The sequence below is a fragment of the Podarcis filfolensis genome, assembly GCF_964270895.1.
Source record: "Podarcis filfolensis genome assembly, chromosome: 16".
NCBI classification, from domain to species: Eukaryota; Metazoa; Chordata; class Lepidosauria; order Squamata; family Lacertidae; genus Podarcis; species Podarcis filfolensis.
The window spans coordinates 23,070,148-23,088,789 of NC_139620.1; the positions used below are offsets into that span (position 1 = coordinate 23,070,148).

The following is an 18,642-nucleotide window of genomic DNA, read 5'->3' on the forward strand; positions in this document are numbered from 1 at the left end:
TGATGAGTGCTAGCTTTATGAAATCAGCTTTCCCAAGCAAGCAAACCGTTCCTCAAACTAGCTGGAATTTTGTTTGTTGGCGGGCGAGGATCACTGGTTATATTTTGTTGTTGTTGTTTAGTCGTTTAGTCGTGTCCGACTCTTCATGACCCCATGGACCAGAGCACGCCAGGCACTCCTGTCTTCCACTGCCTCCCGCAGTTTGGTCAAACTCATGCTGGTAGCTTCGAGAACAGTATCCAACCATCTCTTCCTCTGTCGTCCCCTTCTCCTTGTGCCCCCCATCTTTCCCAACATCAGGGTCTTTTCCAGGGAGTCTTCTCTTCTCATGAGGTGGCCAAAGTACTGGAGCCTCAATTTCAGGATCTGTCCTTCCAGTGAGCGCTCAGGGCTGATTTCCTTCAGAATGGATGCGTTTGATCTTCTTGCAGTCCATGGGACTCTCAAGAGTCTCCTCCAGCACCATAATTCAAAAGCACCAATTCTTCGGCGATCAGCCTTCTTTATGGTCCAGCTCCCACGTCCATACATCACTACTGGGAAAACCATAGCTTTAACTATACGGACAGAAAGTTAAGAAGTCCTTGGGATAAAGTTTAAAACCTGTGAAGCTAAGGCACCAAGAATGCTGTTGAACTCACAGGAGAACAGCTTTCCCCCAGTGCCATGCATACTTTTGCAAACTTCTTTTGTGTTGCCTCTTTATCGCCTTTTCTCTAAACTTGTTTTTTAAAAAAAGCACGAAACGCTGCAACCTTAGAAGCATTTCTGATGGGATGCTGGATGCTATGATCCTAATACACGACTGTGGCCTGATGGGAAGTCTTGCTCTCACGCTTCGCTCCTGCACATAATGCTGCACAAACCGTCCCAATACTAAGACATTCCCTCACCACCCCAGAATGTTCAGTTCACATTGAGTTCATGAAACACCGTACCCTGACCTGTCCTTAATGCATAGTTGACCACATCTATTGGAACGTAATTGTTTAAGTCTTGCATTATCAATCATTAGTTATATTTTAATTAGGAGGTTTTCATGCCTGTCTAGTTCTGTGCTCCCTTTCCCAGCCCTTAATCTATCCGTGATTAATGCCTATATGCAACCTTTTGCTTTGTACTTGTGTTAACCAATCAGCAATAAGCACATGTGTGGCAATGCTGTAATATTCAATAAAAGGGACTCCCCGAGACTTGCTCGAGAGATGCCTCCCAGATGACACTCGCTACCTGTCTGTCGTTATTTCAACCCAACACATTTCCCCCGCCCAAAGAATTCTGGGCGCTGTAGTTTGTGAAGGGCAGCCGGCCATTGTAATTCTGCGAGGGGTGAACTACACGCCCCAGAATCCCTTGCGAGAAAGCCTGCCCTTCGAACGCGCTTTAAAGGGATGGCGTCGGGTGGCTAGTCCGCATGAAGGCTGCCGGCCGCTGACGCCCCCTTGCGGCTGTAACGAGACCCCAGGGGTCCCTCCTACGCCCGGGGAGCGGGGGGCGTGTGCCGCATCGGAGCACCGAGATCCGCCCCAAAGCGTCGCTGCGGCGGCGGCGGCGCCTCCTCCTCCCTCCTCTCGTCCGGGTCTTGCTGGAGCCGCGGGCGAGAGCGAAGATGGCGACGTGGGCGTGCGGGATGCCGGCGCGGCGCTTGCTGCTGCTGGCGGCGCTGCGGGGCGGAGACCCTTGCCTGGCCCGCGGCAGCGGCGGGGGCCGGTGAGCAGCTTGCCCTCCCCTTCCCTCCCCACCCGGAGCCCTCCCCCGATGCTGCCTTGCGCACCTCTCCGTGCCCAAAGTCTTGCGCTTTTTCTTGCGCTTCGGGCGCTCCCCGGGTGGCAAAGGGTTAATCTCCAACAGGCTTGGGGCGGGGGGGGGGAGGGGAGAGAGATTAAGCCTGCCTTAGGATCGCAACAAACCCGGGAGGAAGGAAAAGGATCGTTTTCACTTTGCGCCCTTGGAGGGCTGGTGAGGCCTGGCCTTGGAAGCTCTTAAAACGCAGTGGACTTTGGGGTCGTATCCAATGTTGGGTTCCTACTCCTAGGAAGCCCATTGAAATGAATGGACGTCACTTAACCTAGTGCCATGAACTTCAGTGGGCCTGCTCTTGACTTGGTTGGATGCAACCCTGCTTTAAAATGCTCGTTTGCTTGATTCTTGCAAGTTTTGAGAGTCTTCTCTTTTTCCCTTCTCCTGTCCGTCATGGATGCTTTAGCTAAGGTTCCTGCATTGCAGGGGGTTGGACTAGATGCCCCTTGGGTCCCTTCCAGCTCTTAAGAGTCTATGACGCCTTAGGCTGCAAAGCTAATCCCATTGACCTGCAAGTAAGCCCCACTGAATCCAGCAGGGTTTTTGGCTGAGGAGATGGACCTATTAGGCTTGTTCTGTAAGTAACAAATTATTTGGAAAGCTGGAATTTTGGACTAGAGATTAGCTACGAGCCCTTGGCTATCAGGTCAGTCTTTTCCAACTTGGTGCCTTCCAGCAGTTTTGGACTCCCAGCTGCCACCAACCCCAGCATCTTATAGCTGGAGGGCACCAGGTTGGGGAACACTGGTGTCCATGTTCACATAGTCACAGCCCCTGAAGGGGCCAGTGGGAATCCTGTGGAGTTAGCAGTGCCTCCCTGATGGATTGTTTACCATCTATTTTCTGAAGTTAATGAATGACCAGCGTTGGTGCAAAGGTCTTGGCTGCAAAGAAAGGGTCTCTCCCTCTCTCTCTCCCTCTCTCTCTTTATTTATCTAGTTGCCATCTTAGATAAGAGCAGAATATTAGATCCATAACATTGGCTGGAGTGGAATGGTACCCATTGCTCGGTAAAGCTGTGTTCAAGAGAAGCCGTTCATTTTTTATTTCGCAGCTTTTGCAGATAGATATTTTATTTTTACGTGGGGAGAGCTTAAGAGAGAGAAGCTTGATCAGCATAGCTGTCAACGTTTCCCTTTTTTTAAGGGAAATTCCCTTATTTTGAAAGGATTCCTCGCAAGAAAAGGGAAAAGTGGACAGCTATATTGATCAGAATTTCTATATAACCATATTTGTACTGTAAACTTCCTTTTCATGTCAGTTATCCATACAAACAACCTTGTGAGGTAGTTCTGTATTATTATTCTCCATCTCCTAGATTTTTTGGGGGGGGGTGTAAGAGGTGAAATGTGGGGTCTGTCCTGATTCACATTTCACTCTATTTCACAGGATTTATATACCGATGGATTGTAATAACAACTCAAAGTAGTTTGCAAAACGTTAAAATTACCATTAAAAAAGGTTTAAAACAACTGTTTTAAAATAATTTTAAAATCAACAATAAGGTAAAAAGCAGGTTATAACAGATGCTGATATTCTGCATGTCTGGATAGGCTTGCCGGAACAAAAATGTTTTCATCTGTTTCCATTTTACAGCTGGGAATGAAGCTTGGAGCAAGCTGGTACACGAAACTAAAGTACCGTATTTTTCACTCGATAGGATGCACCGGACCATAGGAGGGGGAGAACAGGAAAAAAAAATCTCCCCCTCTCTGCTCAGCGCCCCTTCAGCGAAGCGGCAGGAACTCCCGCTGTGCTCCAAAGGCTTGCGGATAGCCTCCTGAAGCCCCTGGAGTGCGGGGGGAGCTCTCCTTCTGCGCTTCGGAGGCTTCGCGTTGCTATCGCTGAAGCCAAGGAGCCTGCATTCGCTCCATAAGACGCACACACATTTCCCCTTAGTTTTTGAAGGGGGAAAAGTGCGTCTTATAGAACGAAAAATACGGTAAACTAGTAGCATAGTTTTCCAAGATGCAAAATGCTCCATTCGTCCTCCACCAGCTCGTTTTTAAGAGCCCATGCGAACTGATGCAGAATTATCCACAACACAAGGGCATAATTACTTAAAACAAGGAAGGCTACTTGCTTCAGAACCCTTATGCTGATTATGCAGGGACTGAAACTCATTATTGGCCTTTGAGAAGTAATGAATTGACATTCGTCCTGTTCCTTGGTCACCTGGAGGTCATTTCTCACTCGCCATAGGCAACCAGGCGAGTAGCAATTCAGAAACCTGGTCCAGATGTTTTGCTGCGAAGGCTGCTACCTCCTCTTTTCTTTTGTGGGTTGCCTTTCTGACACCTGCATTTTCTTTCAGGGACTACTCCAAAGACCACGAAAGCAGCTGGTTCCGTTCCCTCTTTGTCCACAAAGTGGACCCCCGAAAGGATGCCCATTCCAACCTCCTGTCAAAGAAAGAGACCAACCACCTGTACAAGATCCAGTGTGAGCCGCCAACTCCCTCGTCCCTAAGCTTGCTTTCCCCTCTGCTCTTGTTGTAAGCCTCTGTGTTGCTTTCTGCACGGGTGAGGGCTGAGGGCTGGTCCGCGGGTAAGGACTGTAAGCAGCAGCAGCAGCAGCAGATTTCGCGTCTTCTGTTCAGCAGAGCAGCTTGGGGAGGTGGGTGATTGACAAAGAGCCTTCCATGCTTTGCGTAAAAACCATGGAACCTTCTTGGTGCAGAACTTTGGCTTTCTGAAAACTTTTAAATATTTTTAAAATTTATTATTTTGCTTTCTCACATATAAGAAACATAATTCAAAATACCTTGGAAGCCGAATGCCTTGCCAGTCGAACGTTTTGGCTCCCGAACGCTGCAAAAGTGAGTGTTCTGGTTTGCGAACGTTCTTTGGAAGCCGAACGTCCGACGTGGCTTACGCGGCTTCCGATTGCATGCAGGAAGCTCCTGCAGCCAATCGGAAGCCACGTCTTGGTTGCCGAACGTTTTGGAAGTCATACGGACTTCCGGAACGGATTCCGTTCGGCTTCCAAGGTACGACTGTACACTAACCAACAGCAATAGCAGCTGGTGTGTTATTTCTCGGAAACAAAGCATAAGGTAAAGGTAAAGGGACCCCTGACCATTAGGTCCAGTCGTGACCGACTCTGGGGTTGCGGCACTCATCTCGCTTTACTGGCCAAGGGAGCCGGCGTACAGCTTCCAGGTCATGTGGCCAGCATGACTAAGCCGCTTCTGGCGAACCAGAGCAGCGCACGGAAACGCCATTTACCTTCCCGCCGGAGCAGTACCTATTTATCTACTTGCACTTTGACGTGCTTTCGAACTGCTAGGTTGGCAGGAGCAGGGACTGAGCAATGGGAGCTCATCCCATCGCGGGGATTCAAACCGCCAACCTTCTGATCGGCAAGTCCTAGGCTCTGTGGTTTAACCCACAGTGCCACCCGCGTCCCTAAACAAAGCATAGCGGCAGCTTAAAGCTGGAACAACTGCTTAGAAGGAGTTTATAATGCAAATAACAACAACAACAACAACAATTTATTATTTATACCCCACCCATCTGGCAACAACAACAACAACGACAACAATTTATTATTTATACCCCACCCATCTGGCTGGGCTTCCCCAGCCATTCTGGGCAGCTTCCAACAAAATATTAAAATACAATAGTGCGTCAAACATTAAAAGCTTCCCTAAACAGGGCTGCCTTCATATGTCTTCTAAAAATCAGGTAGTTGTTGTTCTCTTTGACATCTGCTTGGAGGGATTCCACAGGGAGGGCGCCACCACTGAGAAGGCCCTCTGCCTGGTTCCCTGTAACTTGGCTTCTTGCAGGGAGGGAACCGCCAGAAGGCCCTCTGAGCTGGACCTCAGTAGAACGATGGGGGTGGAGACACTCCTTCAGGTATACTGGACCGAGGCCGTTTAGGGCTTTAAAGGTCAGCACCAACACTTTGAATTATGCTCGGAAACGTACTGGGATAGGTCTTTCAAGACCAGTGTTATGTGGTCTTGGCAGCCGCTCCCAGTCACCAGTCTAGCTGCCGTATTCTGGATTAGTTGTAGTTTCTGGGTCACCTTCAAAGGTAGCCCCACATAGAGCGCATTGCAGTGGTCCAAGCGGGAGATAACCAGGGCATGCACCACTCTGGTGAGACAGTCTGCGGACAGGTAGAGTCTCAGCCTGCGTACCAGATGGAGCTGGTAGATAGCTGCCTTGGACACAGAATTGACCTGCACCTCCATGGACAGCTGTGAGTCCAAAATGACTCCCAGGCTGCACACCTGGTCCTTCAGGGGCACAGTTACCCCATTCAGGACCAGGGGGTCCCCCACACCAGCCCGCCTCCTGTCCCCCAAAAGCAATACTTCTGTCTTGTCAGGATTCATCCTCATCTAGAAAGTCCAATTAGGTCTCTCCAGATGTTTCTCTGGATCTGGGGAGGCTGTCTCAATTGATGGTCGCCTCTCAAATGGGAGATGAATGGATGTCAGGTGTTGTAAAAGGATGAAGGAGAAAACGCTTAATATTAAGGCATTGCTTGGGGGGGGGGAGCAAGTCAAGTTTCTCGACCCCAGGATTACAGAAGCTACGTTGACAGTCTCTGTTGTCTGTGATATAGTGACTTCTTGCTGCCCGCTTCCAACCAATCTCCTATCGGCGTCCACGGCAGACTTACTCAAAACACCCACCGCCCAATCTGTTCCTTGCCTCCAAGAAGTTCCAAATTCTGTGCAAGATGCAAATACTAAACAAACAGACAGACAGACATTGAGAATTATGTGTGCTGGTTAGGCAGGAATAATGCACACAGAATAATCTTCAAATATCTGAAGGCCTGTCACATGGAGCAAACTTTTTCTGCTGCTCCAGAGAGATAGGACCCGAACCAATGGATTCAGACAACAAGAAGGAAGATTCTGATGGAGCGTTCAGAAGAACTTTTGAGTTGTTTGACAGTGGAATGGGCTCCGTTGGAAGGTCGTGGCCTCCCCTTCATTTGAGGTTTTTAAACAGGGGTGGGATTGCCATCTGTCAGATTCTTCAGCCATGATTCCTGTCTCGCAGGGGGTTGGACTAGATGACCCTTGGGTGCCTTCCACCTCTACAGTTCTAGGATTCCATTTCAAAAATAAAAACACCCTGTTGCCGTTACTTGAGAATTTGAGAATAGAATCTGGATTCTTGATGCGTCTTTTATCTGGACAGAATACTCCTTGCTTCAGGAAATGTATTATTATTTCTTTGGTGCAGAATGCTTGCTGTGGGGCAGCCACGAATTTCCCTGCTAGCTCACCAGGGGAACGAGTTGGTCCTGTTCAAGGAGACTGTTTTGCTGCAGGCTTCCTCCGCTCTTCCTCCCTCCCTCTTGTTTCGCATTTGATGTTCAGCCAAACGCAACTGTTTTCTTTGTCATTTCAGTCCACAATGTGAAACCTGAGTGCCTGGATGCCTATAACAGCCTGACGTAAGTATCTCGCGCTGTCGGGAATTCTGAGATTGAGAAGAGAGGTTTTTAAAAAGGCCTAACAACAGTATAGTGAAATTCAGTAATAAAATTCCACAAGCGGGAATTTTACTGCAGTGTTCAGGGAGCCGTCCAGTACCTACTCCATCTTCCCGGAGACTCCATTCCTTTTAAAGTATTTATTTATTTATTTGGTTTTTCAAATTAAAATTTTACAGAGATACATAAAGCGTAAATCTTAAAAACAAGATTCCAAGGAATCTCCTGGACTTCCATCCTACCCTTTGTGGGTCCTATTATTAATCATTTCCTCTGGCATCTTTTACGATGATCCAAATCTTTTACCTCTTCCATTATGTCCAAAATTCACCCTTATTCACTACAAGTGATATTCCAGTCCTCCTAACAATTTTAACTGTTTATGGTGGTCTTTAAGATACGTTACAAATTTTCCCCATTCCATATTAAAATTTTGGTCTTTCTGATTCTTAGCCAGTCATTTTAGCCATTTCAGCATAGTCCATCAGCTTCATCCGCAATTCTTATCTTCTTTCCATTTTTGGACCCCCGGACACTCCATTCCTTCCATCCATCCTGTTATTTCCAGACACTGCATTCTGCTCCCCGCCCAAGTTTTCCTTAAAAAAAGTACAGTGTTTAAAAGTACAGTGGTACCTTGGGTTAAGTACTTAATTCATTCCAGAGGTCTGTACTTAACCTGAAACTGTTCTTAACCTGAAGCACCACTTTAGCTAATGGGGCCTCCCACTGCTGCTGCGCCACCGAAGCACGATTTCTGTTCTCATCCTGAAGCAAAGTTCTTAACCTGAGGTACTGTTTCTGGGTTAGCGGAGTCTGTAACCTGAAGCGTATGTAACCTGAAGCGTATGTAACCCGAGGTACCACTGTATAGTGTGTTCTCAGCCTTGGAAGGGGCTCCCCCTGTTTTTAGTGGCAGGGGATGTGTGTAAGGAGGAACATAATTTAAAATATAATAAACAACAACAATAGCTAGAGGTGTATTAAATTGTGTGGAGAGAGAGAGAGAGACACTTTTCAACTTTTCATAATACTAGGTCCTCCTGTGAAGGCACCTGCCTGATATCAACAGGCAGGGAGTTCCAAAGTGTAGGTGTTTGGGGGAATTATAGGGACAGAACTACCCAAACTTTATAGAAATTTATTCATGTATGCGACTACAGTGGCAAGAATATTACTCGTCCCAAAAATGGAAAGAAGAAGAAGTCCCAGAGAAAGAAGAATGGGTACAAAAACTTATGGAATATGTAGAAATGGCAAAACTTGCCAGGAAAAATAAGAAATCAAGATAACAAACTTTTTATAAAAGAATGGAAATAGTTTACTGAATATTTACAAACAGATAATAAGAACGTTGGCAGGATTATTGTAATAACCTGCAGTTTTATAAGAGTATATGTTTAAAGTAAATGAGTAAATTAAGTTAATTTGGAATATTCGTGGAGGGGGGAGAATAATTTAAGCAGCCACAGAAAGGGGGGGGGGAGGAAGTCAAGTCTTGAAATGTTAAAATGATTGTAAAATTATTGAAATGTATAAAACTGAAAATCACAAAAAACCCACAAGTGTAGGTGCCGCCACACTAAAATATCACGTTTTTAGGAATGTAGAGCAGGCATTATGTAGTACTTGGAACAGTGCCAGTTCTGCCGATCGAAGTGGTTGTGGGGACATATGTGGACTAAGTTGATGCCATAAGTATTGTTATTAATAATTGCTGCTAATAATAAATGTGAGCCTTGGCTATCCCCACCTCACCTGTCGATTCCATGTCTGCTTTGCAGGGAACAGGTACTTCCAAAGCTGCACTCGGACTCGGACTATCCCTGCGACCTGGTTGGCAACTGGAATACTTGGTATGGTGAACAGGACCAGGCAGGTGAGGGGGCAGGGCCAACCATGCAGGGTGGGTTTAGGGGCCTTCGAGTTCTGCCTTGACAGGAAGTTCATGGCATACGACTCAGGGAGCCGTAGCAATTCAGCCCTTTCTCCCCTTCCATCTTTAAAACAAACAAACAAACAAACAAACCCCTAATCCATGGGTAGGCAAACTAAGGCCCAGGGGCTGGATCCGGCCCAATCGCCTTCTAAATCCAGCCCACGGACGGTCTGGGAATCAGCATGTTTTTACATGAGTAGAATGTGCCCTTTTACAGTGGTACCGCGGGTTACATACGCTTCAGGTTACAGACTCCGCTAACCCAGAAATAGTATCTCGGGTTAAGAACTTTGCTTCAGGATGAGAACAGAAATGGTGCTCTGGCGGCGCGGCGGCAGCAGGAGGCCCCATTAGCTAAAGTGGTGCTTCCGGTTAAGAACAGTTTCAGGTTAAGAACAGACCTCCGGAACGAATTAAGTACTTCACCCGAGGTACCACTGTATTTAAAATGCATCTCTGGGTTATTGGTGGCGCATAGGCATTCGTTCATTTTTTTTCCTTTTCAAAATATAATCTGGCCCCCCACAAGGTCTGAGGGACAGTGGACTGGCCCCCTGCTGAAAAGGTTTGCTGACCCCTGCCGGCGTAATCCATTAGCCACTTCCTCTAATCAGAACCTCCATGTGCAAGAGCAGTACATCCACAATTACTAGATGCTGTGTGCATTCCCTAAGGAGGCCCTCGAGATTCAGCCCTTCCTCCTCCCAATAAAAAAGGGAATTTCAGGACTAGATCAGCCACAATCGCCTTCTGCGTGCAAAATGGATGCTCTAGCAGTCAGCCACGTGGGTGTTAGCTTTCAGCTGGGGTTTGCAAAGATTTGAGGCTCTCCTCTTCTTGTCCTAGTGCACCTCTGGCGATTCACCGGTGGCTACCCGGCCCTCGTGGACTGCATGAACAAGCTGAAACAGAACCAGGTACCAAGCACAGGTCTCTCTTCTTCTCCAGATGTAATGCTTGTTGGGAAAACACCAGGGAACTGCGTCTTTCCCTCCAAAGCGCCCCTTGGGATGATTCATCACTCTTCTGTCCCGAGTCGCTACTGCGACATATATCCGAACATATATGCACACACAGACATAGCAGAGTTCAGAGCAGAAGCTGGACTTCAGGTGTATAATTTTAAGCTAATATATTATGTATAAGATCAAGTGTTACAGAACAAAGGAATCATGTCTCCACTTTCCTTCTCACCCAAGAGAGAACAGATAATGCAATAGCACAACATATGGGAACAGTGTAAACTGAACTTCTGTTCTCATGACTCCCAACACTGTGGAATGTCAGCACAGACATGTGAGGAAAACACACCAGCAGCGACGGAGGAATGATTCTCAACGCTGCTGGCAAGCCAACGGTTCCACTGCCAGGCCACATCTGGCTAGCTGGTCTCTGCAGCAAAGAGCCAGTGGCAATCTTAATGGCACAGTTGGGTAGCCAAGGCGATGTCTTCCAGATATTGGGGGTCCCCAGCTCCCATCGGCCCAGCCAACACGGCCCTCGATCAAGAACGATGGGACATCTGGAACATGCCTACCTTGAACTGAGTCAGACCCTTGGTCCATCGAGCTTAGTGTTGTATACTCTGACTGGCAGCAGCTCTCCAGCGTTTCAGAGAGGGAGTTTCTCTCAGCCTAACATGGAGATGTTCTGGGACCTTCTGCATACATAGCAGATGCTCTACCACTGGGTTGCGGCCCTAACTCTGGGTAGAGTGTTAGGCTTGTGCCTCTGACCCCTGGTTCAAGTCCCTGGCTAACTATAATAATTTATTGTTTATACCCCGCCCATCTGGCTGGGTTTCCCCAGCCACTCTGGGCGGCCCCCAACAGAATTAAAAGCACAATAAAACATCAATCATTAAAAACGTCCTGATACAGGGCTGCATTCTAAAGTCTTCTAAAAGTCAGATTTATTTCCTTGACATCTGATCGGAGGGCGTTCCGCAGGGCAGGCGCCACTACCAAGAAGGCCCTCTGCTTGGTTCCCTGTAACCTCACTTCTTGCATTGAGGGAACTGCCAGAAGGCCCTCGGAGCTGGACCTCAATGTCTGGGCTGAACGCTGGAGAATGCAGGCTCCTTCAGGTATACTGGACCAAGGCCGTTAAAGGTCAGCACCAACACTTTGAATTGTGCTCGGAAATGTACTGGGAGCCAATGTAGGTCTTTCAGGACCAGTGTTATGTGGTCTCGGTGGCCGCTCCCAGTCACCCGTCCAGCTGCCGCATTCTGGATTAGTTGCAGTTTCCAGGTCACCTTCAAATTGTGGATGGGATAACCCAAACAATAACCATCCGACATATAAGTACTGCCAACATACGACTTTCAGGTCAATGAGGACTGGAAACTCACTTGAAAGAACCAAATCCCATGCTTACACAGCACAACACTAGCCCACTCTCTTCGATCATGCCCCCCCCCCATGGAAAGTACTGAAAGCCCACAGCTAAGTGCCCAAGTGACCCTTCTGATCTTTCCCCCTTTCCAGGAGTACCTGGAATTCCGGAAGGAGAGGAGCAAAATGCTGTTGTCCCGAAGAAACCAGCTGCTCTTGGAGTTCAGCTTTTGGAATGAGCCTTTGCCACGACCTGGGCCCAATATCTATGAATTGAGGACGTACAAGCTGAAAGTGAGTTCTGGGGGGTGAATCTTGGGGAGGGGATGGATGTTACGGCTCAGGATACTAATATCTCCTGGAACATTTCTGCCAATATGAAACCTACACGGGCTCTCGGGTCATCTGACGCCCTTCTGGGAAAGCATATGGTCAGCGAGGCAATTGAGGAGTTTGTTGGACCTTGCATTCTCAGTAGAATTTGAGTTCTAACAGATATCGGGATAGTTGAAGTCTCCTATGACTACTGTATCCCTCCATTTTGAACGTTTGGTAATAATCTGCTCTAGGAAGGCATCATCCAAGTCTTCAGTCTGGCTTGGAGGTCTATAGCAGACCCCCCACTGGAAGGTCACTGTTGTTTCGCTCTCTGTGGCGTTTGCCCTCCTAGGTGACATCATGCTGGGTCATAAGGAAAGGGTTAAATGAGTGGGAAGTGATTGGCTAGTGGGAACCCAAAGGGAGGAGTTAGAGTTAGAGTTATTAAGGAGAGAGTTGGGAGTTGGAGAAGGAAGATGGAGGATAAGTCTGTGGGTTGGTCGAGTTTTAATGTGAGAGAGTGAGAGGATCTGTTAGGTAGAGTCAGATAGATAGTTGGGATAATCAGTTTGAAGTTGTTAGGACCGTATAGGTCAGTAAAGGAACTAGGATTAAGAAACTGACAAGAAAAATTAACTGAAACCATAAACTTGTTCATTCTTATAAAATAAACTTGATTATTTGTTAATGTTAACAACTGTCTGGACTCCGTGTGTACCTGAGAGAAACGGGTTGGTGGCAGCGAGGAGGCAATCACAGTGGTGGCACAGGGATCAATAGGACCGTCAAACGTCCAGGGACCCTGTGTGATTGCCACACACTCCTACAGTTTTTACCAATATACTCTCAATCTGCCTTCCGTGCTCCAGGTCATGGATCTTTTCACAAGTGTACATATCCTTTACGTACAATGCATCTCCTCTCCCCTTCCTGTTTGGTCTGTTCCTTTTGAATAGGTTATACCCCTCAATTTCTACATTCCAGTCATGAGTCTCATCCCACCAGGTTTTAGTAATGCCTATTAGGTCATATTTCCCATCGTGTATTGAAAGCTCAAATTCAGCTTGCTTGTTTCCCATACGCTGTGCATTAGTGTAGAGACAACTGAAACAATGAGTCATTCCCTCCAACTGCTTCCTCCTTGTAGTTTCCCACCCTTTAGTAGGTTTCTGGAGCACCACTTCAGTTTCCTGTGCATCAATGAAGCTATATATAGATACGCCCCAAAAATTGAGCTTGGGAAGCTCACCACAACTCTTCGAGAGAGCTTTCCCTGAAGTTTTGCAATCATGACTACAAGCTGTGTACATCACCTCTCCCTTTTGCTTTCAGCCTGGGACCATGATTGAGTGGGGAAATAACTGGTAAGCAGATTTTTCAAATACCTTGAATGTGCCTTTATCCAAAAGATCATTTAAGGGAGGTGGAGCTGCTGGTACAGTGCCTTACAGGACCTTATAAGGAGGAGTAGCTTCCACTGCCCCTTTCAGCAAAAAAAAGATTTCTAAGGCTGAAAGCTTAACCTTGCTTCCTTGGGAGTAGGCCCCACTGAATTTAAAGGGACTTGCCTCTGAGTAGATGCGGTCAGGATTGCAGATATAAGCAGCAAAAAACCAAACCTGTCCTCAGGAAGCCAGCTTTGAGCGTCCACAAATAGTGGTGGATATGTCAATTTCAGCTCCTCGCTTTCCCCAAATTTAAGTACATTTTGCCATATAAGCGGGTTGTTGTTGTTTTTTTACTGCTTAGAGGTTTTTGGAAATGTTGGTTTCTATGTACTTACAAATATATATATATATATACATATATATATTAAGTCCTTTAAAAACCCACCAGCTTTTCAGTGCTCATTTCTACTAATACATAGACTTTGCTCGTTAGTTAAAAGTGAAAGAGACAGTTTTGCCATTTCCCCTTAAGGCATTGTTTTTGTACATTGCTTTCTGTGCTGCATGCATTTTTATGCACACTGTGAAGGAAGCAATGCACCCATTGCATAGCTGGGGAGCCTGTGGGCCCCCATGCTGTTGGACTATAGTTCCCATCATCCCTCACTTGGGGCCATGTTGGCTGCTGGCTGGGAGTTGGAGGCCCATAACCTTTGGAGGGCTACACCCCTGAAGTCATGGGGCAAGTGCAGGTTTGCCATTATCTCTTTGGGTAGGGCAGAAATGGCCAATGATAACGATTCATTTATTACTTGCTTGCGTCTTGCTCTCTCTCTTGACTGGTGAACAGGGCGCGGGCCATTAAATATCGCCAGGAGAACCAGGAAGCTGTGGGCGGCTTCTTCTCACAGATCGGGGAGCTGTACATCGTGCACCACTTGTGGGGTAGGTGGCTGCCCAAATGGGGCTGATGAAAAGTGTTGTAGTCCAAAAGATCCAGAGGGTCATGGGCAGCAGTTCTCAACCTGTGGGTCCCCAGATGTTGTTGGACTACAACTCCCATTATCCCTAGCTAGCAAGGCCAGAGCTGAGGGATGATGGGAGTTGTAGTCCAACAACACCGGAGGACCCACAGGTTGAGAACTGCTGGTCTCAGGGGAAGACAGCCCTGCACCCTTCTCAAAAAAGCCTGTGGCCATGAGCTCCATTGGGTTACCCCTTAACTGCCTGCCTTTCTGTACATTTCATAGAAACAGAGAATTGTACAGAAGGGGACCGCCAAGGGTCATCAAGTCCAGCCCCCTGCCATGCAGGAATCTCAGCTAAAGCATCCATGATAGATGGCCGTCCAACCTCTGCTTGAAAACTTTCCAAGGAAGGAGAGTTCACAACCTCCTGAGGAAGACCGTTCCCCTGTCAAACAGCTCTTAGTATTTTAAATAGTTTTTATTAAGAATTTCAATATAACAAATTATCAAAAACTTATCATCTTCATTTCCAACCCCCCCCCCCATTTTTTCCTTCCGCCCTCCCCAAGAAAAACTGTCCCTCCCACACACCCACACCCCAGACTTTCCTCAGCTCCCCTCTCCGGTTTTTCAACACATATTATTCTCTGCATATTGTAAAATTGTAAAGATCCTTAAATTATCTATCTTTTATGCTAACAATAATAAATTGGTGTATGTTTATTCAAAACGTGCCAAGGAGTCCAATTCATTTTGTTGTTTTTTTAAGTAATTTGTAAAAAGTTCCCATTCTTCTTTAAAGTCACAGTTGTCCTTGTCTCGCAGTTTGTATGTCAATTACGCCAGTTCCCTATCATATCTCCTCTCAGCCTGCTCTTTTCCAGTCTAGACATACCCGGTTTCCCTCAACTGTTCCTCATAGGGCTTGATTCCCAGACCCTGGATCATGTCTTGGTTGCCCTTCTCTGCCCCCTTTCCAGCGTGTCAATATCCTTCTTAAATTGTGGTGCCCAGAACTGTGTGGTGTGGTCTGACCAAGGCAGAATAGAGTGGTACCATGACTTCTCTTGGTCTGGACACTATACTGTTGATGGAGCCTAGAACAGCATTAGCTTATTTTGCTGCTGCATCACACTGTTGACTCATGTGACGCTTGTGGTCTACCAAGACTGCATTAGCTTTTTCTGCTGCTTAACATGAGTCAGCCACTTTATGCAGCAGCCGAGAAGCTTCCCACGTTGCTGAGCTTTCCTGTGATGTAGTGGTTTGCTGTCCTTCTAGCCTACAGGGACCTGCAGTCTCGAGAGGAGACGAGGAACGCTGCCTGGAGAAAGCGAGGGTGGGATGAGAACGTTTACTATACAGGTGAGGCATCTTTTTCAATGGTGGTGGCTGGTACTCGGGGCTGATGGCTTGCAAGGCAGGAGCCCAACAGCAGGGGGAGCCAGCCCAGAACCAATGACAGGCTCTAGGAATGAGACAGAGATGAGAGCACTTATTTTGTACTCCCTGCCTCGGCTGATCTCTCCTGCATCCCTGGCGCTTAGAGAAGCTGTTTATCGGAACATCCTCCACAGGAAAAAGCTTTGTCTCCCCCTAATCCTTAGAGTCCCATTTCCAAAATTCTTCTTTTGAGCTTGAAGATGAAATTCAGGAGTTGCTTATCCAGGTGTACCCTCACACCAGGGGTGCAGAACTAGATCTAGCCAGTGGGCCGAATCCTTATCTCCTCCACCCTCCTCCAAGTTTGACAAGTGGTGTGGCCATCCCACCTGTCAATCACCTGGCAGCAGGTGACTTGCTTTTGCCCTCGTGGACAGTTAGCTGGTTGGAGGGAGAAGAGGGAGCAAACTGGGAGGAGGAGGTGTCAGAAGCTGAAGAGGTAACCGGGTTTAGTGAGGAGGGAGAGTCTGTGGCAGAGAGCAGTCCAGAATCAGAGGCAGGAGAGGAGGAGGGCCAAGAGGCAGAGAGAAGCCAGGAAGTCTCCCCCTCCTGTTGCGACCAGCTTCCCTCTTCCCTGGTCTCCCAGAACCAAAAGAGGCATGAAGAGAGCATAGCAAAGGCAGAAAAGGCAGAGAATTCTCAGGTTGTTTGGGAAGGACCTGGGGGAAGAGGAGACTTAGGGAGCTGTGGGGACCTTTGGTCTTCGCAACTGCCTCATCACGGCAAGACCTACTGGAAAGCCTTGTTGTGTTCACTAGGCCTGAGCCGTTTGTCTCTTCAAAGAGTTAACTTCACTGACGCCTTGTGAGTTCCTGCTGGCCTGCTCCCAATGCCCACCCTGGCATTACCCCTGGGAGAACTCAGTCCTTGGAGAAGTCCTATGAATTGTCAGTGCTTGGTATCGATGTCTTTGGACCAGAGAGCTTGTGTGGGGCTCCCTTTTGAGGGTGAGGGTGGAGCGGGCAGTGGCGGGCAGGTTCCTCTGCTCTGTGTCCTTGCCGAGTGACCACCGGGTTTTCCTTTTGCAGTGCCTCTGGTCCGGAGCATGGAATCGCGAATCATGATCCCTTTGAAGATCTCTCCCTTGCAATGATGCTGTCGCCAGGTCCCCTCTCTCTGCACCAAACACGCAGAAAGAAATTGAGCTGGCTGTATTTTCATCCGCCCGGATCCTCTCTGAACTCTTTTCTGACCTTCTCTTCACCCCTCGCCTGCCCCCTATCTTCTCTTGCTGCTTTGTCTGGAGATATCCATCTCCTTGCCTTTCTCCCCCCTTTTTCCTTCCAGCCTCTTGGTTTCCAGAAAGTGTGTCAGAATCCTGCTGAGCTCATCTTTTTGACTCTGAATGAGAAGCTGGAAGGCTTGACGTGTTGCCACAGATGGACGACCCAGTCTGCCTTGTTCCAGAGGCTGATGATTCTCTAGATGAAGCTGCTTAGAGGGTGCTGGCTGTTGCTTGCTGTGGCAAACACAATTATATTAAGAGTTGTTAAGAGGCGCCTTGCTCCCCTCCTAGAACTACAGTTCCCAGAGTTCCCTGGGGGAAGGGATTGATTATTAAACCGATCTGGGAATTGTAGTGCTGGGAGGGGAATAGGGGGTCTTTCTAAGGGTGCGGAGACTTCTCAACAAACCACAGCTCCCAGAAATCATTGGGGGGGGGAGGCATGAAGGTTTAAAGTAATAGCATAGCCCTTTAAGGTGTGGATGCCACCTAAGTGGGTATTGTTGGATTACAAAGGAAATGACTCTTTTCTCCCCACCCCGCAACAGTTCTTATCCTTGAAATAGTCTTTTTGATCGCTGCAAAGGCAGTCTCCAAACCTTTCTAAAATGAAATAGTCGTATCTTGGAAGTCGGAACGGAATCCGTTCCAGAAGTCCCTTCGACTTCCAAAGCATTTGACTTCCAAATCGCGGCTTCCAATTGGTTGCAGGAAGCTCCTGCAGCCAATCGGAAGCCGCGGAAGCCCTGTCAGACATTCGGCTTCCAAGAGAACATTTGAAAACCGGAGCAGTCACTTCTGGGTTTCGGTCGTTCGGGAGCCAAAACGTCCCAGTTCCAGGGCTTTCGACAACGAAGGTATGACTGTACAGTTGTACCCTGGAAGACGAACGCCTTGCGAGTCGAACGTTTTGGCTCCCGAACGCTGCAAACCTGGAAGTGAGTGTTCCAGTTTACGAACGTTCTTTTGGAACCGGAATATCTGACATGGGTTCTGCGGCTTCTGATTGGCTGCAGGAGCTTCCTGCAGCCAATCGGAAGCCACGCCTTGGTTTCCAAACATTTTGGAAGTCGGACAGACTTCCGAAACGGTTTCTGTTCCACTTCCGAGGTACGACTATAATGCACAACAGGGTAGCGTTCTCAGGAATGTAATGAATGTGTACTTTGGGTGTGGGGAACCTTTATAACCTGCTGGATGTTGCTGAACTACAACTCCCATGGTCACCCAGCCACGCTTGCTGGAAGTTGTAGTTCTGCAGCCTCTGGAATGCCAAAAGTGTCCTCCTCCTAGCCTGCTTAGCTTGGTCTCTCTGTATGTGCACAGACCGAAAAATCCCTGGTGGTTTAAATGTGGTTGCCCAGCTGTGAGTTAAGAGAGGAGGTGGACAGAGACAAGGTCCTCTCGTTGGCACAATGTATCTTGTCTCTTGACCAGTTACCCTTTTCGGGGTAGCATAGTGAGGCTGCGCTTGTTCGTAATAAACTATTTTAAGTGCTCTTCTGCCTAGGGACCGTGTTAAACAGCCTAGCTGCACATGTAATAAAATATTTAATATACTACTGTGTGTGTGGCAGTGTGCATTGATTGTCCATTGTGGGGTTGGAGTAAAATTTCCTCTCCTCCAGACCCGTGAAATACCAAACTTGTAGATCAGTGTCATGGAACTGTGGAGTCATGAGGGGCCATGAGGGTCATCTAGTCCAGCCCCCCTGCAATGCAGGAATCTTTTGCCCAATGTGGGACTTGAACCCACAACCCT

The 18,642-nt window shown here is 47.7% G+C and overlaps 1 protein-coding gene across 1 annotated transcript; it reads left to right on the forward strand.

Moving 5' to 3' along the window:
- Window positions 1–1,345: 1,345 nt before the first annotated feature.
- NIPSNAP1 (nipsnap homolog 1) lies at window positions 1,346–18,442 on the forward strand. Its single transcript, XM_083590570.1, has 10 exons — window positions 1,346–1,710; window positions 4,115–4,242; window positions 7,179–7,224; window positions 9,048–9,142; window positions 10,049–10,119; window positions 11,692–11,832; window positions 13,189–13,220; window positions 14,095–14,189; window positions 15,494–15,577; window positions 16,684–18,442. The coding sequence occupies exons 1-10, from the start codon at window positions 1,610–1,612 to the stop codon at window positions 16,746–16,748; spliced, it is 858 nt and encodes a 285-aa protein (XP_083446696.1). The 5' UTR covers window positions 1,346–1,609; the 3' UTR covers window positions 16,749–18,442.
- Window positions 18,443–18,642: the final 200 nt, after the last annotated feature.